Source organism: Podarcis muralis, chromosome 2, assembly GCF_964188315.1.
Source record: "Podarcis muralis chromosome 2, rPodMur119.hap1.1, whole genome shotgun sequence".
Classification (NCBI taxonomy): domain Eukaryota; kingdom Metazoa; phylum Chordata; class Lepidosauria; order Squamata; family Lacertidae; genus Podarcis; species Podarcis muralis.
In genome coordinates this window covers 81,956,765-81,980,046 of record NC_135656.1, presented here as the reverse complement: position 1 = coordinate 81,980,046, position 23,282 = coordinate 81,956,765, and the positions used below count along the sequence as shown (strand labels likewise).

General features: G+C 41.2%; 2 protein-coding genes across 8 annotated transcripts in view; one reads left to right on the top strand and one right to left on the bottom strand.

Annotated features, from left to right (window-relative positions):
- Positions 1–19,306, top strand: part of TASOR (transcription activation suppressor) — a 74,118-nt gene extending 54,812 nt beyond the window's left edge. For 2 of the 4 annotated variants that reach the window (XR_003705327.2, XR_013391979.1), the window contains 2 exons: positions 14,399–14,465; positions 18,392–19,306. Coding sequence is in view for 1 of the 4 variants with exons in the window: in XM_028719089.2 (XP_028574922.2) it covers positions 10,965–11,029 (65 nt within the window). In the remaining 3 variants the exon portion in view is untranslated. Of the gene's footprint in view, positions 1–10,964; positions 11,583–13,009; positions 13,082–14,398; positions 14,466–18,391 lie in introns of those variants that run through there. The other 2 variants (XR_003705326.2, XM_028719089.2) reach the window with 2 other exon arrangements.
- CCDC66 (coiled-coil domain containing 66) overlaps positions 2,452–23,282 on the bottom strand; it is a 40,428-nt gene continuing 19,597 nt past the window's right edge. For all 4 annotated transcript variants that reach the window (XM_077924935.1, XM_028719091.2, XM_028719093.2 and 1 more), the window contains 4 exons: positions 22,012–22,049; positions 14,402–14,676; positions 13,902–14,023; positions 2,452–2,802 (listed from right to left, as the gene is read on the bottom strand). In XM_077924935.1, coding sequence (XP_077781061.1) covers positions 2,716–2,802; positions 13,902–14,023; positions 14,402–14,676; positions 22,012–22,049 — 522 coding nt within the window. In that variant the 3' untranslated portion in view covers positions 2,452–2,715. The remainder of the gene's footprint in view (positions 2,803–13,901; positions 14,024–14,401; positions 14,677–22,011; positions 22,050–23,282) is intronic.

The following is a 23,282-nucleotide window of genomic DNA, read 5'->3' as shown; positions in this document are numbered from 1 at the left end:
CTTCCCCCTCAGATGTGTGACACCTGCAACATATTGTGATGCTTATAATGCAATATAGTACCGTCAGTGTGCATAATATTTTAGCAGACAATTCATGTTTTGGATTATATGCCACGTTAGCTACCGTAAAATGTCACCTGAAGTGGTGTTCAGTAAAAACAAAAAGAATCTAAACAACTGAAAGCAAAGTAAGCTATATATTTACTTGAATGGAATGCTGGAATAGTAGCAGATTTTATAATTTTAAATTAGTAGTTAAGATACAAAACCTTGGAGACATGTTGGATGGAGCAAAGCAAACATTACTGGCTAAATCTTAGATTTGGCCACAAGGGTAGAAGATTCAAGTGGAGTGGCCTGAAAGACAGTGGGAAAGGTGAAACATTTGACATCTTATGTTTAAACTGGTATTTAGGAAGCTGTTTATAGCTGAGGATCCATAGTATGTTAAGAGAGATAGCGGGTAGCAGCTGAATTTAGCTGTAGAAGTTATGGCAGAGTGACCAGAGGGGTGTAGAAGTGAAAGGGGAGAAGAGATGAGCAGAGCATAAAGAATTTGGGTATGTTTTGGAGAAATCTTCATAGTAGAGCAGAACTCTGAGATGAAATAGATGAGTGTGTCTATTCAGGTCTTGATTTTTATATTTTATGGGATCACTAAACAGGCATATGAATAATCACTTGTAGAAATAAGAATATTTTGCATTGGTTTGGCAGGAAAGCTTTATAAGCATTAGAAAACTACTGTGTACTAATGGTTAAGGAGCTGATGGAAACACTTTAAATCCATACTTCTATGAAGCTCTCACAAGTGAACTCATTGCAGTCTCAGCCTAGCTTGCCTCGTAGAGTCGCTGTGATATTTTGTACATTGGCGCGTTTTATTATTTAATATATTTACTGGCCTGAGTGAGGTGAGGAATAATCATGTATGCTACCTTGCATTCTTTGGAGAAAAGAGGGATATAAATGTTTCTCCTGTGGGCCCCAAATGACTGTGATAGGTATGCAAAGGCAGGCAGGTTGGAAAAATTGTTTTATGTTAACAACTTTTGAATGTGTTTGCGATTTTGCAGAAAAAAATACTTGAAATTCCAATGGCAATGATGGAGAGCAGAGGTAGCTAATGCAGCGCTCTCCAGATGTTGCTGGACTACAACTCCCAGTATCACTAACCATTAGCTATGCTGGCTGAGAATGATGGGAGTTATAATCAAACAGCCTCTGGAGGGGACCATTTTGGCTACCCCCAGTGCAGAGAAAATGAGGCTTACAAGTCCCCTTGATGGTAGCAACTCTTGTTTTGCAGTAGCTCAATGTTGAAGGGACTTCTTGTCAGCTTTTCCTGCTCTTTCTTTTGGTTTGGTTGTATCTGGTAATGAGTAGTATATGCCTTTAGTGTATTCAGTAGAAAGTTGATATTGTCTTTGTATTTAGCTATGAGCACAACTTGGTCCTACGTGTTATAGGAACATTGGCAAGCAAATGTAGTGAAAGTAACTTTTCTGAAAATCAAACCTTGATGGCTACCACCTCTTAGTAATTATTAAGTGAAATTCCCAAAAGCCTGCTTTGTTGGCAGACTTTGAAACTGATCTAGTCTCATTTGGGCAAATTTCAGAACATCTTGGATCCTGTATGCTACATAACCACATGCCACTTTACTGATCTCCAGTAACTTGCTCACTCCCAACACCATCCCTGCTGCTATTTATTCACTAAAAACAAGTCATTTAAAAGCAACTTTTTATATACAAATACTCAGTTGTTTAGCTCAGATTGACATGCATATCTATACACTACAGGTGACACAACTTACCCAGGGGTTACATTCTGGGGATAGCACATAAAGCCAAAATTGTGTAAAGTCAAAACACATTGGGTGCAGCGGCAGGTGGGATTGCCAGAGCTACCCCTTCTTGTCCTCTTTTATTTTTATTTTTTAAATTTTGGTAAGTGTGTAAAGCTGAATGTGCACAAGTTAAATGTGTGTGAGTTGCAAGTTGCCTGTATTTGCATTTTTGGGTGCAGGTGCAGATTTATTTATTTATTGGTATGAGATCATTTTGCATGGTCTGCTTCAATACAAAAATTGAAATGAGCCATGGCTCAAATTAATTCTGGAACTTCAGAATCACAGTGAGCATTCCTTAAATATAGTCACTGTTAATGTGCGAAAGTAGAACACAATTTAGTTTTTCTATAATGTACACCTTTATAATAGTTGTTTTTATTTGTGGTATAATAGTCTGCTTTATTTAACTGTGATCGCTTCTAGACACAAAGCCTGTAGTTAGTGGCTGTGTGTTTTAATCTTTGAGGTGCTTTGGCTAACAGAGATCTGTTTTCACCCAAAATTATTTTAAAATTTGATTTCACTTATCACCCAGCAATATTACAAAACCATTACTTAAACACAAAAGAGAAAACAAAATGCAGCATACACAGCCATGGCATTCAAATGCCTAATAATTTATTCCTCTTACTAAGTGGACACACAAAATTTAAATTAGCTACACAAATACTCCATGTAAACAAAAGCACGTGCTACAGTATTGTTTCCTGCTACATACATCTTTCTTCCAAAATGTATAATCACTTATTCAAGCATCTTCAAATGAACAAAAGTTCACATTTTACCAATATGTTCATAATTACAGTAGTAAGTATAAAGTGCCAACACAATAAAAATTCATTTATCGAGCTTCAAATTCTTTAAAATGGTGAAATAAAATTATCCTCTTGGCTTATGATGTTTGGAATAAAACATGTCTCCAATTCTTTCTGCTTCTGGAGGAGGCCCTGAAATGACAAAGTGAGCTTTTTATAGACATTGTAATTAGAGCAGCAACTGACCTACACAGAGCAGTAGATAAAGAAACCGCAAGGTCTAATGGAAGTTGTAATCATGCCTGTATTGAGCTAATTGTGCTATTGCCTTTTTACTTACCACTTTACTGTGTTTCCTGCTTCAGGTTTTTAAAATTATTCAAAGTGAAAGGGAAAGCACTATCTACTGCTGAAACCTCTGAAATGTTGAGACTCCATTGATGGAAATCAAATTTCTACATAAAGATTTAGTGTAGTAAAACAACTCTATTTGTTCGAGGGGGAGACTTGGTAATATAATCCCACCTTGAGCAGATATATATGTTCAACAGAAAAAGTGTTCATACACAGTTATAGTAGCTAACAAACAGGATGCAACAGAAATACTCCTTTTATGATTCAAATAAAAAGGGGGAAATCACTTATCCCAAGCCAAGGAAGCTGGTTGTATAAGAGTTGAAATATTAAGTTTTATATTCAGTATGATCTACCACACCATTACAGCTAAAAGAGCTACAGTGTGATAGTGGATGGGAGATCATTGAACATATTTTCCTTGTTTTATGAATTTGAATGAAAGTACGACTGGACTTTCAGCAGTACCTTTACCTTTACCATGCTATACTTCAGCTGCTTCTGATACAGCTAAAATAGACCCAGCTTGATGTTCATTTTTACAGATAAGGAACAAGTTGAGTTGGATCAAAGAACTGTCATGAGAAAGAAGAGGGTATGTGTACAAAAGTTAATGTAATAAGAAGACACTTATGGATCTGATCTAGTCTACTTATGGATCTGATCTAGTCTTATGCTTGCCACATGCCAATGGAAAGCCTACAACCAGGAAATAAGTTCAATAACAATATTCTGTTCATAACAGTAAACAGTTCACATACTTCTGTTTGTGCAAGAGGTTGTTCAAATGGATGGACATCTTTTAGATTTCATTTTACTTGTCACAACAAAGCTTTATACAAAGGGTAATGTAGACCTCTGGGTCAAATAGGTTTTATTTGCCCCTCTGAATCTAACCCATTGTGCTTTTGGTCTGTGTCCATCCATTTCCTAAACCATGCCTTACTCTTATCCACTACCACTCAACAAAAACGCATGTGGGGAATGGAAATACAAACGGAACAGCATCACAAAAACAAAATATAATTTCCCTGCCCAAAACAAGAAGCAAAACTAGAAGGTAGGATTAAAACAACATAGTGGCTGGGCTAGATCAAGGATAGTTGTGCAAATTGTTCCTGACCCACTGAACCACATTTGCCCTCAAGCACACCTATAAATTCCATATAAGAATCCCTGGTTAATCTCTCTGAGTGATATCCAATATTAAACACATTTCCGTTTTATTTTGTTACCTACTTGAACCCTCCAAAGCATATTTGATGAAGGGGAGGAGATGGAAAGGAAGTCTTGTACAAGCGTAAATCTTATTTACAGTGGTGCCCCGCAAGACGAATGCCTCGCAAGACGAAAAACTCGCTAGATGAAAGGGTTTTCCGTTTTTTGAGTCATTCTGCAAGACAAATTTCCCTATGGGCTTGCTTCGCAAGACAAAACGTCTTGCGAGTTCTTGCGAGTTTGTTTCCTTTTTCTTAAAGCCGCTAAGCCGTTAATAGCCACTAAGCCGCTAATAGCCATGCTTCGCAAGACGAAAAAACCGCAAGACGAAGAGACTCGCGGAACGGATTAATTTCGTCTTGCGAGGCACCACTGTATTTCATAAAAATTATATACAGCTTGACTATAAAAGAAGCCTCGAAGTGGTGTACAAAAATATAAAACAATAAAATCCACACAACTAGTTTTAGTGTGATAAGGCTCATCCTTGTTTTCTTGAAATGTCTTAGTCCAAATGCCTTTACAATTCTGACAATCCAATTTGTAAATTGGATTAAGATATTCTAACTACATCCATAATTAGCACATTACATTTTTCAACTATATTATAAATACAGCTAGGAGGAAAGAATTAAGTAGGGTTTGCTGTAAGTACAAAAGTGATAATTACACTATAAAAACATGGAAATATTTCACAACAGAAGATAAAATGACAGTTAAGATATTCTACAATGATTAAACAATCTAGAAATATTTGTTCTGTCTAAGTACAGAAGGAACTAGATACTGAATATTGTTGTACAGTGGTACCTTGGGTTAAGAACTTAATTCATTCCGGAGGCCCGTTCTTAACCTGAAACTGTTCTTAACCTGAGGTACCACTTTAGCTAATGGGGCCTCCTGCCGCCGCCGCATGATTTCTATTCTCATCCCGAAGAAAAGTTCTTAACCCAAGATACTATTTCAGGGTTAGCAGAGTCTGTAACCCAAGGTACCACTGTAATTATTCTTTGAAGAACTAAAAGTCACAGCAGAGTATGAAAACTTGTACCTTCTGAAGGACCGATAAGATTTGTAGCTCTGTTAAAGAATACAATGCATAACCTTTAATCTTCATTTCAGACCTAACAATTGGCATTCTTCCTACTTAGAAATTAGCCCCTCAAATTCTTTGCTGCATTATACGTAGTTCTATTTGGCTGGTAACCCACCAAAAGGACTCCTAAAACATTTGGAAAGATCTACCAACTAAGGAAAAAAGTCCAACAAAATCTAAGTTTTAGCTAATTCACACACAAACTTCTTTAAGAAAAGCTGCAATCAATTTTATCTTGAAATGCACCACTGTGGAAATTTTGAAGAGAACCCACATGCCAGCTGTATACTGCTTGCAAAACCTGTATTAGGCACACACATTTCCATTTGGTCTGTCATGTCAACCTAAGAATTTTGATGATCATAGGCTTACAGAGTTGGAAGAAACCCTGAGGGTTATCTACTCCAACTCCTTGCAATGCAGAAATCTCAACAAACTCATACATGAAAGATGGCCATCCAGACTCTTCTTTAAAACTTCCAAGGAGAGTCCACCACCTCCCAAAGGATACTGTTCCACTGTCGAGCAGCTCTTATTGTCAGAACATTATTTCTGATGCTCTTGATTACATTACTGAAATATTAAATTCACTAGGGAATAAATTCAAGGGCACATTAGCTCCTAATATGAAATAAGTTGCTTCAGTTTTTTATTCTTTCAATTATTATGATTTCCCTCTGTCTTCCCCCAATATGTGCCCCACACCATCTCCAAATCTGCTTGAGGGAACACCCATAGTAGATTTAGGTAGTGCGTCTGGAGAGGGAGAGGACATTCCATGATGAAAGTTGCACTGATGGACCATTTACCTTAGCGCTACTGCTATGTTGACTACAACCTACTTTACCTACTGTGAAAATGTAAGCAAAGTGCTATCCAACCTCCTGCCCTATTTTCTCATAGTGCCGCAGGCACTGTAGGAAAGAGGGCCAAGAGGAAAAACTATAATTTCTACCCTAAAAACATGTGGAGAGCAGAGGAAATACTCTTTGGAAGAATACTTACAGAAGGATCCTTACAGGATATATTGCTGTTCATAGAGGTTTATGCAATCACAATTTAAGTTGCACTGATGTGAAGACAATTGTTAACATATTGTGAGTAGCATAACCAAGTTATGCTACCTCCACAAGGTAGCTAATAGAGCGAGACTTGAAAGCACATGAACTAGATCCCCCCCCAAAAAAAAGCAGTAAAGCAAAACACAGAATCAAGGAATAAGAGGTTTTAGAACAATTGACTTGTACCTACAAGAAGCAAGAAGACTTCTGTAAAAAAAAAATCCTGAAGTCTTCTATAACTGAAGAGAACAAAAAGGAACACAAACTTTGGCACACAAAAAAAGTGCAAGCACACAGGAAGGGGTGCTAAAAAGAAAGAAAGAATTTGAGGAACATATTGCTAAGACCTTTAAAACCAACAACAGTAAGTTCTTTAAATAACAGGAAACAGTTGAGGAAAACAGTCATTTGACTCCCTTTGAATGGCAAAGGAGTCAAATGAATGCTAAAAGAAGATAAGGAGATTGCTGAATGAATTCTTTGCATCTGTCTTCCTGACAGAACATATAGGGCAGATCCCAGTGCCCAAACTAACCTTGCAGGAGCTGCATCTGGGGAACTAAGGCCGCTAGTGCTAGGCCTAATAGACAAAATAAAAACTAACAAAATTGCTGGGTCCGCATGGCATCTACCCCGAGACCAAATGTGAAATTGCTGGTCTTCTAACAAAAATATGTAAATTGTCCCTTGGTTCAGCCTCTGTATCTGTGGACTGGAAAGTAGCAAGTGTAACACCAGTTTTAAAAAATGGATCCTGGGGAGCGGTGATCCTGGGAATGGAAGGCCAGTTAACCTAATGTCTGTTCTGGAAAACTGGTGGAAAGTAACCAACCATATAGAAGAACAAGCCTCACTGAAGCATTGGTTTCTGCAAAGGCAAGTTCTGTCTTATGAACTTATTAGAGTTCTTTCAGAGTGTCAACAAGCATGTAGATAAAGGTGGTCCAGTTGACAACTGTACCTGGACTTTCAAAAAACTTTCAACAAAGTACTTTAACCAAGACTCCCAAGTAAGCTTCTAAATCAAGGAATAAGAGGAGAGGTCCTCTTGAGGATAAGAAGTTAAGTTTTGGGAAGCAATGAATAGGAATCAGTGGACAAGGTTCAGTAATGGGACCTATGCTTTTTAACTTGTTCGTAAACAATCTAGAGTTAGGGGAGAGCAGTGAGGTGGCAAAGTTTGCTGATGACACTAAATTATTCAGATTTGTTAAAAGAGACCATAAAGAGCTTCAAAAAGCCCTGTCCCAACTGAATGGCGGTGAAATAGAAAATGCAGTTCAATATAAACAAGTGTAAAGTGATGCATGTCAGAGCAAAAAAATCTTAATTTCATATAAACGCTCATAATAGCTCAATGAAGATACTGTTCCAGTTTGTGGTGAGTGTAAAAAGGCACATTCCATGCCAGGGATCATTAGGAAAGGAATCGGAAAATAAGACTGCAGACATCAGCATGCCATTATACACCTCTATGGTGTGACTGTATTTGGAATACTGTTTACAGTTCTGGTTGTCACATCTGAAAAAGGATATTGTAGAGTTGGTAAAGATTCAGAAAAGCAACCAAAATGATAGAGTTTGAAACAATTCCCCTATGAAGAAAGCTTGCAGCATTTTTTACTTTTTAGTTTAGAGAAAAGGTGAGTGTATTGGTGTAAGTTTATAAAATTATGCATGGCGTGGAAAAGGTGGATAGAGAAAAGTTTTTCTCCCTCATAACTAAAGAACTCATGCGCCTCAAAGCGAAATGTTGGAAAATTCAGGGTAGATAAAGTACTTCTTCAGAACTTGCTCCTGCAGGGCGAACTGATAGCCACCAACTTAGATGGCTTTTAAAGAGGATTTGACAAATTCACAGAGAAGGCTATCAGTCAGTACTAGCCATGGTGGCAGCAATGCTTCTGCTGGAAGCCTTGGAAGAGCAAGAAAGCTCTTCCTATGTTTAGTCAGAATCCCTTTTGTTGTAACGTGAGTCCGTTGGTTTGGATCCTTTCCTCCAGAGCAGAAGAAAACAAGATTGCTCCATTCTCCTTTGGATATTTGAAGATGGCTATCATATCTTCTCTTTTCCAGGCTAAACATACCCAACCACCTCAACCATTCCTCATAAAGCTTGGTTTCCAGACCCTTGATCATCTTGGTTGCCCTCCTCTGCACATGTTCCAGTTTGTTAATATCTTCCTTAAATTGTGCTGCTCAGAACTGTGACACATTACTCTCCCAGTGCAGTGTGATCAAGGTAGAATAGAGCAGGGCTATTACTTCCCTTGATCTGGACACTCTATTTCTGTTGATGCAGCCTAGAATATAGCATTAGTTTCCCCACCCCTGCTACATCACACTGTTGACTCATGCTAAGCTTGTGGCCTACTAAGGTCCCTAGATCCTTTTCACATGTACTACAGGCAAGCCAGGTGTCCCTTCATCTTTTATTTGTGCAGCTGGTTCTTCCTGCCTAAGTACAGAACTTTACATTTGTCCCTATTGAAATTCAGTTTGTTAGTTGGGTCCAGTTCTCCAATCTGTTAAGGTCATCTTGAATTCCGATTCTTTCTTCAGTGGCTTCTCCCACTTTGGAAATTAGATGAGCGCCCCCTCAATACCTTCATCAAAGTCGTTTCCAAAGATGCTGAACAACAGTGGCCCCAGAACAGAACAGTGTGACACCCTACGTGTCACTTTTTTCCAGAATGATGAGGAACCATTAGTGAGCATTCTTGGGTTTGGTCAGTTAACCAGCTACAAATCCACCTAACAGTTTTATTGTCCAGTTCACATTTTACCAGATTCTCTGCAAGAATAGCATTCAGAACTCTGTCACAGGCCTTACTGAAATCAAGATACACTACATCCACAGCATTCCCCAGATCCACCAAATGAGTTTCATCCGGCATGACTTGTTTTTGAGAAACCCATGCTGGGTCTTATTATCACAGCATCCTTTCCTAAGTGCTCACAGATCGAATATTTAATTATCTGTTCTAGGACCTTTCCTGGTATCAATGTCAATCGAACTGGTAAACAGTTACCCGGGTCTTCTCCCCCCTTTGAAGATGGGGACAACATTTTCCCACCGCCAGTAATTCTCAAAGATTATAGACTGAGATTGCAAGCTCCTTTAGTACCCTTGGGTGCTGCTCAGGCCCTGGAAATGTGAATTCATTTAAAGTATCTAGGTGTTCACTTACCACCTCTTTTCCTATATTGCGCTGCAGCTCCCTCCTTGTATCATTTATTCTGTTATCACCAGGTTGGGCACTGCTTTTCTTTTGGGTGAAGAGAGGCAAAGTAGGTGCTGAGCAGTTAGTTACTTCTCTCTGTTACCCAATAGTATTTCTCTGTCTTCTCCCTTAACAGGACCTAGTACTTGCTTGTTCTTCCTCTTGCTTCAAACATAGCTGCATAAACCTTTAAAAATTATTTTTAACCTCTTGCAAGCCTGAGCTCATTCTGAGCTTTGGCTTGCCTGACTTTCACCCTGCAAGTGTTGGCTACTCATGTACAGACTTCCTTATGGTTTCATATAATTTCATATAAATTCCCTTCTTACATCCCAGATCATCTGCAAGTTCCTTAAGCAGCCACACCAGTTTCTTTTGTTGTCTCCCACTTTTCTTTCTTGTTGGAATTGTTTGCCTTTGTGCCTTCAGTACCATCCATCTTGGACTCACTTCTCTTTGAAAATTTCTGACCATGGGACTTCTTCCAGTAGTTCCTTAAGCTTGTTGAAACAAGCCTTCTTAAAGTCCAGAGTGCATGTTCGACCATACTCAGCTTTCCCTTGTCTGTATATAATGAATCAGTTCCTCCCTGTTGGTGAGGACTAGGTCCAAGAGAACCCCCTTGTTGCTTCTTTCACCTTCTGGGAAAGGAAACTGACAGCAAGACAATTGAGGAATTTTTTGTGCCTTATATTCTTGTCAGATATATTGGGGTAGTTGTAGTCTCCCATGACTACTATATCTCTCCTTTTCTGAATGTTTGTTAAACTGCTCTAGGAAGGCATCATCCAGGTCCTCAGTGTGGCTTGGAGGTCTATAGTTAGGTTACTATTGTTTCCCTCTCCTACAATTGTTATCCATATACTCTCAATCTGTCTTCCATACTTCAAGTCACAGATTTCTTCGCAAGTGTACACATCCTTTATATATAATGCTACTCCTCCCTTCCTGTTTGATCACTTTCCCCTCAGGTTGCACTCAATTCCTACATTCCAGTCATGAGTGTCATTCTACCAAGTGTCAGTAATGCCTATTGGGTCATATTTGTCATCCTGTATTCAGAGATCAAGTTCTTCTTGCTTGTTTCTCATACTCAATGCATTTGTGTAGAGACAACTGAAACAGTCATTCCTCCAAACACTGCTGCCTCTGTACCCCTTCGTAAGGAGTCACATGTCACCACCTGTCTCTTCATTCTCTGGGGAGCTGCAGGAATCATTCTGTACCCTGTCCTTTCCAATGTCACCTTGGTGTTTTCTGAGATCTGCAACTACTGTACTTGCTCCTCTGGCCAATAATCTGTGTCCGAGATGAGGGCACAGAAGCAATTTTGTAGCTTCAGTAATGCATTGAGTGATCTTCCTCCTTCCTAGGAGTACCCTGCCTGTATTTCTCTTCCAGGACACCCAGTCTGTGGACCACAGTGTGGAAACCCGTGTATTAGAGCAATCAGAACCGTCACATGAGGTTGGACTATTTGATTCTCAGAGAAAAAACCTGGTTCGAAGACTCCACTGAGGAAAAAGTGCCCTGCAATTTTTGCACCACCAGGAGAGAAAGGAATTGTTTCCTAAAACTTGAATACTACTGTATGTAAACCATGAAACTAAGGACGTGTGGCTCATGCAATTTGAAGCAAGATTCATGATGATTAAAGAAGATGGATATTTCTTCCTACATACATTTCTTTTCATTACTCAAGAACACTAACTAAACAGGCATATGCAGCTACTATCTACTGATGGATGGAAAATTGATGCAAAATTATGGAACCACTATATTCATTCTTTGAACAAACTGATATTTTAATTCTAAATCTTCCACAACTCCTTTGTCTTAGAGAAAAAGGTTTTACAAAATATGTGACTATATATGTATGTGTGTGTTGGTTCTCAATATTTAATGTTTATGTATTGTTTTTCATTTGTTTTTACCTCTACCGATGTAACCATCCCTATGACCATGGGGTGATGTGTGGGATATAAATCCAAATAATAATTAAATAAAATTACAACAGTGGATCCAATGACCTTTTTATGGTTACCTCTAGTAATTATGCTGGGACGCGGGTGGCGCTGTGGGTTAAACCACAGAGCCTAGGACTTGCTGATCAGAAGGTCGGCAGTTCAAATCCCCGCAACGGGGTGAGCTCCCATTGCTCTGTCCCTGCTCCTGCCAACCTAGCAGTTCGAAAGCACGTCAAAGTGCAAGTAGATAAATAGGTACCGCTCCGGCGGGAAGGTAAACGGCATTTCTGTGCGCTGCTCTGGTTCGCCAGAAGCGGCTTAGTCATGCTGGCCACATGACCCAGAAGCAGTACCCCGGCTCCCTTGGCCAATAAAGCGAGGTGAGCACCGCAACCCCAGAGTTGGCCACGACTGGACCTAATGGTCAGGGGTCCCTTTACCTTTTACTAGTAATTATGCTATATGGGATTCAGAATTGCATCAGAACTGGACAAATTGCTCCAGCCTAAGATGCATATATCAAAGTATAAATGTAATACAGAATCATAAAGTTGGATCCAGGCATGTCCTTGGCGGAACTCCACTAACTGAATGCTCTGGTAGGCTAAAGTGGGAGGCGATATTCATTGGTTCCTCCTTCCCCCAGCAGTCCTCATGCCATCTGCCACGCTGTCCTGGAGGATCCCCCAACCCACTGGAGCAGATTTTCAGGAAAGGCGGCATCACCAAAAGCCCCTCCACTGGATCTAAGTTCCTGCACCCCCATTTCAAGATGGGGAATCTCTGGATCCAATCCATTGATCTAATGAATTCAGTATTTCTAAGGAGTTCACCCCCATTCCATTTGTTTTATGGTATTTTAAATTGGAAGCTTTTGTAACAATTGCATTTTATGGATGTTACAAGCTACTTTGGGCATTCTGGTCAAAAGGCAGAATATACCGTATGTCTAAAATATACAAAGAAGGGCTGTGCAGTAGTCACATCAGAATACTAAACGGTGAATTCAGAAGGAAATTAAAAACTTTTCACATGTCCTTTTAAATGTATGGACCTTTGACAGAACAATCCTCATAAATGACTTGGGGACCTTGGATTGAAAGGTAGGGTCTAAATCAGGGGTGGTCAACCTTTTTATACCTACTGCCCACTAATGCATCTTTCTTGATGGTAAAATTTCCTTACCGCCCACCGGTGCTCGATGGAAGGAGGATTCAGCTTATGCCATAGAACCTCCTACCGCCCACCTAGAATCCTGAAACGCCCACTAGGGGAAGTAGGGACCAGGTTGACAACCCCTGGTCTAAATCAAGTAAGTAAATGATTTTAGAAAAATAATGTGACTGAGAGGAAGAAGCAATTCAACTCAGTTGTCAGCTGTGCATTAATCAAAATGTTGGTGGAAAAGATGTACCTATATAAATCTTTTAAAATAGCAACTTATACACACAGCATAATTTTCCATTCCCTCTCTTACAGCAGCCAGCATGCAGATTGCCAGTTATTAGTCACCCACTGATTTACTGATGCTGCAAGCAAACTAATACCAAAGTAAGTTTCATTGTCTAATAATAATAATAATAATAATAATAATATATTATTTCTACCCGGCCCATCTGGCTGGGTTTCCCAGCCACTCTGGGCGGTTTCCAACAGAAGGTTAAAAATACATTAAAAATAAACTGTTCATTTACTACTTAAGCAACAAAAGTATGTTTTCTTCCAAGTAAAATTTAGGGTGTCTGAAACAGTATATTTCATAACCATGTCAAACGTTCAACTGAAAAATAAATTGGATACAAGAATTGTGGAAAGTTCTCAAAGCCAAATCTACATATTACACAGAATGAGGTGCTGGAAATATCTGGACTGTACCCACTTTCAACTGCAGTTTCTGGGGAAGCTAATTTTTTATAAACCCTCCTCAATGTCAAAAATATTTCATCATCTATCCACCTGTGGGGGGGAAACTGCACAATCCACAATTCTACATCAAATTCTGTGCAATATGTAGAAAGGCTCTTGTGTGTACGCATAAAGTTACTATAGAATGAGAAAATAACGTGCATGCCCATGATAGCTGATCAGCACCTGACATTATATTTTATTGCCCATTAATTAGATTTTAGATAGGTTCCAATTAATAAATAACGGTAGTGCTATTTAAAATAAACATAATAAAAACTAAAGGAAATAATATGCCAATTAATCCATAAAATAGGCCCCATTACATGAGAATTCCCTCCCAAGAGGATACAAATAGAATGTAAAGACAACCAGATACTAAGAGGTTAGGATCAGAAAAGAACTGTTTCTTTATGAAAGATGGAATACCTATCAAACTAAATTATCAATCCAGCTAATACAGTACCTGTCGCAGTTCTGAAAGTCCTTTGAGTATGGCCTGCTGTCTGTCTCTCACCACATTGGGATTAAAAAGTGGGTCCCTTATGTGATCGGAGCTAAAAATCTGTCGTGGTGTATGGCAAGCATCTAAAAGTAAATATAAATGAGATTAACTGGACTGAAAATAACCAGTCTTACTTTTTTTTAGTGCAAGATTAATATTTTCAGTGTTTAAAGATGGTTCTAACTTCAAATGGATCTGGAAAGAAGGCAGTATGTATATAAGGTTCTAAAAGAAGACATTTTCCATCAACATTTTGAAATTAAAATACATTGGTACATCGTGATATCTTTATTATTACACAAATATTTTAGATGTTATATTGGATTAATACTTTATTTTGCAGTTTTGTACTAGAAGCTGTTCATTAGAACAAAGGCTTCTTTGAAAAAAACATTTAAGTTCTGTGCAATGGTATACTATTCATTAATCAAAGGCATTTCTTTAACTCTGTATTGTAGTACCGTTTGGCTGCTGATATTGTGGATCATGTGTTGAAGGCCTGGTCATGGGTGCATCTGGATCAAGGTAATACACTTCATTTGTTCGCACGTAAGGAACAAAGTGAGAAGAAGGTGGCCTTTCAGTTTCAGCACTTTGAGGTGGTGTTTCACTCTGATGCTTATCTGTATAGGTACTTTTCTCTCTTCCATCATTGCTATTATGAGCTTCGAAATCAGGAGTCTTTATTTGCTGCGGCAGTCGGTTTTTAACTGCTGGAACGGGTGGTGATTCAGATCTGTTTTAAAACAACAATAACCTTCAGACCTGTTTCGCAAGCAAAAAGCTTTTTTTTTTTAAAGTGTTAATATTAAGTTGTGCATATGGGAGGTTCTGAATTCTTATTTTTTTTCTTGTTTGTTGAATTTTCTTCAGCAAAACAACTGAGATGCTAGTTGTATACCTGAGCCAAGTCCTTTTAAAGCTTTATTTCCTCCCTTAAATCCTTAATTTACCTGAGCAGCCCACCACATGGGCAATAATGCCTAAACCCAGTATTTTTACTTAATACAAATATATCCTGCTTTTTCTCCAAGGAGTTAATATGGTGGCATATATATAATCCCCTTTTTATCCTCACAACCCTGTGAGGTAGAATGGGTGAAGTTCAGCCAGATTTGCTAGAACATCAATCCATTAAAGAGTTCCATCAGTTGCTTCTAGACATTCAGCAAAATAAGGCAGAGAAACATGTTTATAGTTGCTGCATATAGGAAGGTGAATCAGTAGCCATGAAGCGAGAGCTGCTGTACAACTGTATGAAATATGGGAGACACCAGTGAGATAGTAACAGATCATGCGGCGTACTATTAACAAGCAAAAGTTTCCTTTGGGACATTGTTTTTATAGGACAAGGTACCTTGGACCGCAGTCCAAATCCCCTTGTACTTGGGGGAGAGGATGTTGGATTGTGTGGAGGCAATCCTCTGCTTGCTTCTGATAACTCAGCCTCCCTCCAACCAGCACAGACCTCCCCCTTCCTCCCACCAAAAGCGTAGTATCCCCACCAGCAGAGTCTGGCAGAGAACCCCAAAACGGAGCATTCTGAGGGCAGGGCTGAGCCAGCCTGGGCTCACAGCCATTGTCAGCCAGCACTGAGCCACATCCAGGCCCAATTGCTGCACCAGCACGAAGCTGGCACAGGTATTTAGGCTCAGTTCACCTAACCACCCTCCTAACTGGTTGGGCTGCAAATAGCTTTGACAATTCACACAGCCATAGCAAGGGCAGGTTTGGATTGCAAACTTCCCACTTGGATAAATAGGAAGAAAAAACACACATTTTAACAAACTTGTTCAGGGGAATTCTGAAGAGTTTAACACGAAATACATTTGCGATGAATTTGTTATAGAACTAAAAAGTGAAGATGGCCATATAATGTTTTCATATACATCGATTCTGGACATGCATAGAATCACAGTAATAATCAAGATGGTTGTGGCAGAAAGATTGGTGACATGAAAATTCCTTCTGGTGGGTGTGCATGAAGCATCTACACTACAGTGGGTTAACTCACCACCACCAGTCACTCACTACATATGACAGGCAGGGACAGATGGTCAAACATTTGACTAACTAGCCAGCTTCTGAGACACTTTCCCACTGTACAAGCTGCATTGCAGCCATCTGAATAGCATACGTGGGGTTGGATTCCTCCTGTATGTCCACAAGACAGAACCTTAAGTAACTAATGTTCCATTAACTGGTTGCCATGCAGGAGGCATCCTGGATGCTCAGGCCAACAGTTCTACTACAGGCTGGACCTACTCAGGTGGTTGGTTGGCAGCACTTGCTGCAGGACACTTTGCAAAGGCTGCCTCTACCCGAGAACGTATTTTGACTAAGTACTTAGTCTATAACCTGAATGCTGTGTTGGAAGAGATATCCACACAGAATGCTGAGATCCAATAAGATACTGGGGTTTTTTTTTGGGGGGGGGGTTTAGAACCCAAATCTGTTTTGTTTTGCTCTGAATCTGCACTGTGGAGGAAGACCATACCTAATGGACACCTGTGAATTTTAGACAATATCCTTCCTCAACGTTTTGAAACCAGCCAGTTGAAAGTTCCCAATTGACCTTTTCTCTGGAATCCTTTTAGAACCTGCGTGTTCCTAATAATTTCTGTTTAAGCTGCTGTTTAAGGGGACAAAAATGACTAACGGGTAGCTTGAAGGCTTCTTTTCCTCTTGTTTTTAATATGTGACATTTTAGTGTATCTTTCATCTTTGTTGGAAGCCGCCCAGAGTGGCTGGGGAAATCCAGCCAGATGGGCGGGGTACAAATAATAAATTATTATTATTAATAATATTATTACTACTACTACTACTTGTTGGGTGGTTTCTGTGTCTAGGGAAGACCTGTTCTGAGAGGGTTTGCACTACCCCTGAAAGAACAGGTTTGTAGTCTGGGCATGCTCCTGAATTTCAACGGGTCACTGAAGTCTCAAGTGGCTTCTGTGGCAAGGAGTGTTTATGCCCATCTTAGGCTGATTCGCCAGCTACAGCTGTGCCTGGACTGGGATAGCCTGGCCTCAATTGCCCATGCTCTGATGACCTCCTGTCAGGACTATTGTTATGCATTGGTTGTGGGCCTGCCCTTGAAGGCAGTTTGAAGGCTGCAGCTAGTATAGATTGCAGCTGCTCCTCTTGAATTGCAGCAGCCCAATGGGGCCACATGACACCAGTTCTGAAACTGCTACACTAGCTGCCAGTGAGCATACAAAGCATATGGCTTGGTACCAAAGTACCTTCCCAGTATTCCTGACCCACAATTGACAGGTGAGGCCTTGCTGGTGGTGCTGCCACTTAAGAGTTGCTCAGTTGGCAGTGATATATGACAGGGCCTTCTCAGTGGTGGTTCTGTGCTTGTGGAACACGCCCCCTGGCGAGGTGCATCTGTTCCCCTCATTATTGTCTTTCAGAAGGAATTTAAAAATATTACTGTTTACTCAGGTATTTTATGGTTGTAAGATACTGTTTCTAGCAACCCTGAAATCATTGGCTGAGAGAACGACTGTTTTTAACTGTTTTTAGGATGTTTTTAATGATATTATTTAATAATGTTTTCTTGATGTGTTTGCTGCCCTGGGCTCCTTTGGTAAGAAGGGCAGAATATAAACATGTGGCTCAAAAAGGCTGGAGTGAATCTCCTTGCAGCTTGCCTTTCAGAGGTTACTGTCCATTCTGCAGTGTTTAGATATTGCTCAGTGCAAAACTTTTAATAACCCTACTCCCTGACCTTAACCCTTGGTACTTCTGGGCTGAATGACGAGGAAGGAGATTCATGAACTCCTGTGGTGGGTGGTGAATAACTACTATTTCCAAAATCCCAGTACGGCACCCATTTTATCCAGCCTCAAAAGATGTAGGTGCAAGGGGAAAAAAGGAAACCAGAGGTCTGGGGAAGAGATTGATTTGTTTATTTCATAAAATTTATAGACCGCTTGTTTTTAAAAAATCAAAGCGGTTTCTTCCTAGTTAACCCCACTTGGCTCCACTTGCCACTTCACACTTCAGTATAGAGACTGAATTGATGCTGTACAAAATGGCTACCCTGTTTTCGGTGCTGGCTAGATGGCCACTGATGCCTGAAGGCCCTGAGAGGACAAACCTTAGAAAGTAATGGGAGAAAATAATCAGAATTAAACAACATACAAGACTGTGTGTTTTTCACCTGGCTGGTGTCAGACCATTCTCCCTTTTCCCTGTCTGAGAAAGCCCATGAGTTATTGCCATACAGGATGGGCAGAGACCCTAAGGAACCTCGCTGATCCAGACCCTGTAAGTTGAGCAGGTGCACCTGTGGCATAGCCAGGTGGCGGCCAGCGAGGATAAAAAGAACCCTACACTTATCATGCAAAGGAATAGGGTGAGGGGTTGCTAAAGGATTTGAAGTTCTTGGTGTGTTAGAGCAAAACTACCTTACATCGTTTACTGCTTTTTCCTCCTTCTAGGCCACTGAGGTAGAGAGAAGAGGCAGTGCAGCAGGATTGACCTTTCTTTTGGGAGGTTGTCTGGGACCCAAACAACTGGATCACTGAAAACTACTGCCGTAATCTCTTGGACCAAAGTGGAGGACATTGCTAATGCCACATTCTGTGAAGCTAGACCTGACAGTCCCACCGCTACCAAGAAGGGAATGGAAGCGCATTGTGCCGAGTTTGGTAAAGTTCGGCTTGATGATCTAGTCTTCTCTTCCAAGGAGGGAATAGAAGCTTGTACCCCATTCTGTAGAGCTGGGCTTGGCAATCCCACCTCCACTGAGCGGGGAACAGAAGCCTATTCTGCCAACATGGGAAGATCATCGCTCTCCAGTAAGTGAATCTGTGGTTGGAACTGCCATTGTGTTCTCAGGTGGAGCAAGGAGCAGTCTTGGCAGCCATTACATGCCTCAGTTGGAATGTACAGACTCTCTGCTCACTTGTTGCTGCAGTGAGCAACCTGGTCCAAGATGGTGCTGCTGGAGACTGGAGTGCAGAAGAAAAAATGTGAGAACCAGAGTCTCCATCTATTTTCCCTACTGCCTCTGTATGTATGTATTTCTGCACCAAAACAGGCCAGCAGCATCAGGCATAGGCAAGTTTGTGTGGTGACACATTGTCTTGATCTGAATAAAACAAGAATGCACGTGTATCTGGATCTACTTCAGCAGCTACCAGACCCCCACCCTTTGCAGATCTGTACATTGTTTTCCAGATACCAGCATTTTATTTGCTTTTTGTTTTACTTTTAATATTTGGATTCTGCTTTTCCACCAAGTATAGAGCTCAAGGCTCAGAATAACAACATTGGAAATTGGTGAATGTTTATATAAATGTAATTTGATACAAACACATGATATAAGGCAAAAATAAATTCAGCAAGCAATATTTCGATACAAACTCATTATAATTCAAAATATCCAAAATATTCATAATTTTGGTCACAAGGGAGGCAGGGCTGGTCTCGCTTAAGGCCTACATGGAGCAAACACTCCCTTAAAAACAGCCACCCATCTCAGGGGTGTTCAACGTGCAAGTGAGAATGTGTAGCCATAGCCAAAACAAAGACAAGGAAGGAAGGTTTCCTACCCATTTTTAAAAAGAAAGTTATGGACCCGGCAAGGATGTGAAAGAGAACAAGGTAGTTCTGCAGAAGGGAGCTCCTGAGAACCATGAAAGATTACACCAGCAAAATTCCAAGAAAAGGGCTCTGTCCCAAGGCAAGGCAGGAAAGGAACTGGAGCAGCCTCAGGAACTGGTTGAGTAGTCAAAGTTTGATCATGTGTCCTTGCCAATCCTAGACGGTGGTGTGCTCATTGTAACTCATTGTACTCCAGACGCATCCTGCGTGCCAACCAGGGAACATCAGCTGCAACTTCATGTTTGTAAATTAGATTGTCTCCAATAGTGGTATTCTTATTACACAGAAAACAGTGGCGCTCCTCAGGTTTGATATTTCAGTGCCGTATGATGATTGTTTCGTATTGGAAGAAATACGAAAGGAAATGGCCACCAAATTCTGTTCCAACTTCCAGCTGAAGTTTTCGAATCATCTTCAAAGTCAGTCCCACATACAATGCATGGCAGTAATCTAACCTAGAAGTTAGCAGAGCATCGGCTATCCCTGTACAGATGGGGTGCAGCTGGGCCACCAGCTGAAGCTGATGGACGGCACATGTCACCGAGGCCACCTGAGCCTCAAGCGATAGCAAAGGATTCAGAAGTCCTCCCAAGCTATGTGCCTGCTCCGTCAGAGAGTGTTAACCCCATCAAGAGCAGGACACTTTCTGTCCATCCGGTCTAGGGAGATGCCCACTAACAGAGCCTCAGTCTTATCTAGATTGAGTTTCAGCTTGTTGGCTCTCATCCAGCCCATTACTGAGGCAAGACACTGGTCCAGCATATCCACTGCCACACCTGCAGAAGCTGAAGTAGACTTGTCAGCATATTGCTGACAGCGTACTCAAAAACTCTGGATAACCCACTCAGCAGTTTCATGTAGATGTTGAACATCATAGGGGAAAGAACTGAACCCTGAGGATCCCCACAATTACTATTATTATTATTTATTGAATTTATATATCACCCTATACCTGCAGGTCTCAGGGCAGTTCACAGAATAAAATCCACATATAAAATCACAAAATACATAATCAGAATAAAAACAAGCACCCAATAACTGCCCCCCAAACCCCCACATTTTAAAAGGACATAGGATGTCTAATCAACTAAAGGCCTGCTTAAAAAGGAATGTTTTTGTATAATGAAGGCACCAGGCAAACTTCCCTGGGGAGAGCATTCCAATGAAGGTTCCACTAGACTGAAGAGCACTCCCTAAGCATCACCCTCTGAAAATGACCATCCAAGTAGGACCATAACCACTGCAAAGCAGTACCACCCAGTCCCAACTTGGTCAGCCGCTCCAGGAGGATGCCATGGTCAATGACATCAAAGGCCACTGAGAGGTTAAGGAGAATTAACAGGAACACATTTCTCCTGTTAAAGTCATCATGCAGGATGACTAAACCATTTTCTATGCCAAAACTAGGCCTAAACCCCGACTGAAATGGATCTAGAAAATCAGTTTCCTCCAAGAACACCTGGATCTGGTCCACAACCACCTGCTCAAAGAGAGACTGGCTACTAGTCAGTAGTTAAAAGTACCCCTGCCCGTACGGGCCAGTCTTGACAGACTCTAGGGTTGTGCGCCCATCTCACTTAAGAGGCCGGGGGCCAGCGCTTCCGGGTCACGTGGACAGCGTGACAAGCTGCATCTGGCGAGCCAGCGCAGCACACGGAATGCCGTTTACCTTCCTGCCAGTAAGCGGTCCCTATTTATCTACTTGCACCCGGGGGTGCTTTCAAACTGCTAGGATGGCAGGCGCTGGGACCGAGCAACGGGAGCGCACCCCGCCGTGGGGATTCGAACCGCCGACCTTTTGATCGGCAAGCCCTAGGCACTGAGGCTTTTACCCACAGCGCCACCCGCGTCCCTATAAGTCAGTAGTTACTTAGATTTTTCAAACCCAGGAAGGATTTCTTAACAAGTAGTCTTATCACTGCCTCCTCCAAGCAAGCAGAGCACCCCCTCTCTTCAGGACACATTTATCACCTCCCCTCCCTGCTACTTTTTATCAGTCAAGAAGGGCAAGGGCCCGGAGCACAAGTGGCTGGCCTGACAGACCCAAGCACCTTGTCCTCATCTTGGCGTCTTACCAGTTGAAACTCATCCACCACAACAGGACTAGACAGTGCTCTGGACACCCCGAGAGATTCTTCTGCTGTAACAGTGGAGTCAAGGTCCTGACAGATGCAAGCAATTTTACCCTCAAAGTGCTTTGCACACCAGTTACCGAAAGCTACCATCAGTTGTGTTACTTCCTTTGGGCCAGACTGTAAAAGGCCTCATACTACACAGAAAAGCTCTGCCAAACAGCATAATGAGGAAGCTATGGAGTAGGCCTGGGTGATATACTGTATTGGTATATCGCCCAGGACCGGTATGAGGGGCTAACCGTGATGGTGGTTAACCCATTGTACTCCAAATAAATAAAGAAATCATTAAATACTTTACTAGAGAAGGAGATACCTACCTTTGTTCACCTAAGTGGTTTTCTGGTGATTGTTCTTCCTAAAATAAGACCAAAATAAATAAAATAAGATGTAGCCTCTCACCCTCTGTATTTTGCAGTTAATAATTCAGATAGCTTGCTTTGTCTCCCCTTTGAATAGTTTTTTAAAGCACCATTTAAAATTTCTTTGGAATTCCTATGGTACATACCAAAGGCTGTACATACACATACACACACTCTCTCTCTCTCTCATACTTATAAAACCTTATTGCTGGTAATGTGTCACTCTCTAAGCATCCTCTCACTGGTATGATATAAAGAGAAGCCAGGATGAAGGGATGGGGCTATACAAACAAGGGCTGGCTTCTCCCCAAGGCCTTTGGGACTAAAATGGCACAGAATTTAGGGTAAGGCTGAGAACTGCACTAAGTACAGGTGGGGATAGAGCTCTGAATAGGACTGGAGCTCTTCAGCTCCTCACCCTACCTGTCAAATTTGAGTTAGGGGTGTCTAACCTATGGCCCACCAGATGTTGCTAGACTCCAGCTTCTGCCAGAGGGGGGCTATAGTCCAGCAACATCTGGAGGGCCAAGACCAGGCCCCTCCCCACTTTAGTTTGTAATTATATTGTACCCCAGGATGGCAGATATAAAGGTTATCTCCTCATATCCACAGAACAATCCTGCAAGGAAGATTAAACACTAGTGTGTGATTGGTATAACAACATTTTACGGATATTTGGACCAAACAATATCTTAGAATATTATAAATTCTTGCACCACATTGGAAGTCTTAACTCATCACACTTAAATTATATGTGGAATGAAAGTTACCAAAATATGAAATCTGGGTGCACATATTGCATAAAGACATGCTTGCACAACATTACAGTCCTCAGTAAATAGTCTTGGGACCTAAGGCCTAAGGGCCTTTCTGGATAATCAATTTAAAAGGTAAAGGTAAAGGTACCCCTGCCGGTACAGGCCAGTCTTGACAGACTCTGGGGTTGTGCGCCCATCTCACTCTATAGGCCGGGGGCCAGCGCTGTCCGGAGACACTTCCGGGTCACGTGGCCAGCGTGACATTGCTGCTCTGGCGGGCCAGAGCCGCACACGGAAACACTGTTTACCTTCCCGCTAGTAAGCGGTCCCTATTTATCTACTTGCATCCGGGGGTGCTTTCGAACTGCTAGGTTGGCAGGCGCTGGGACCGAGCAGCGGGATCGCACCCCGCCGCGGGGATTCGAACCGCTGACCTTTCAATCAGCAAGCCCTAGGCGCTGAGGCTTTTAC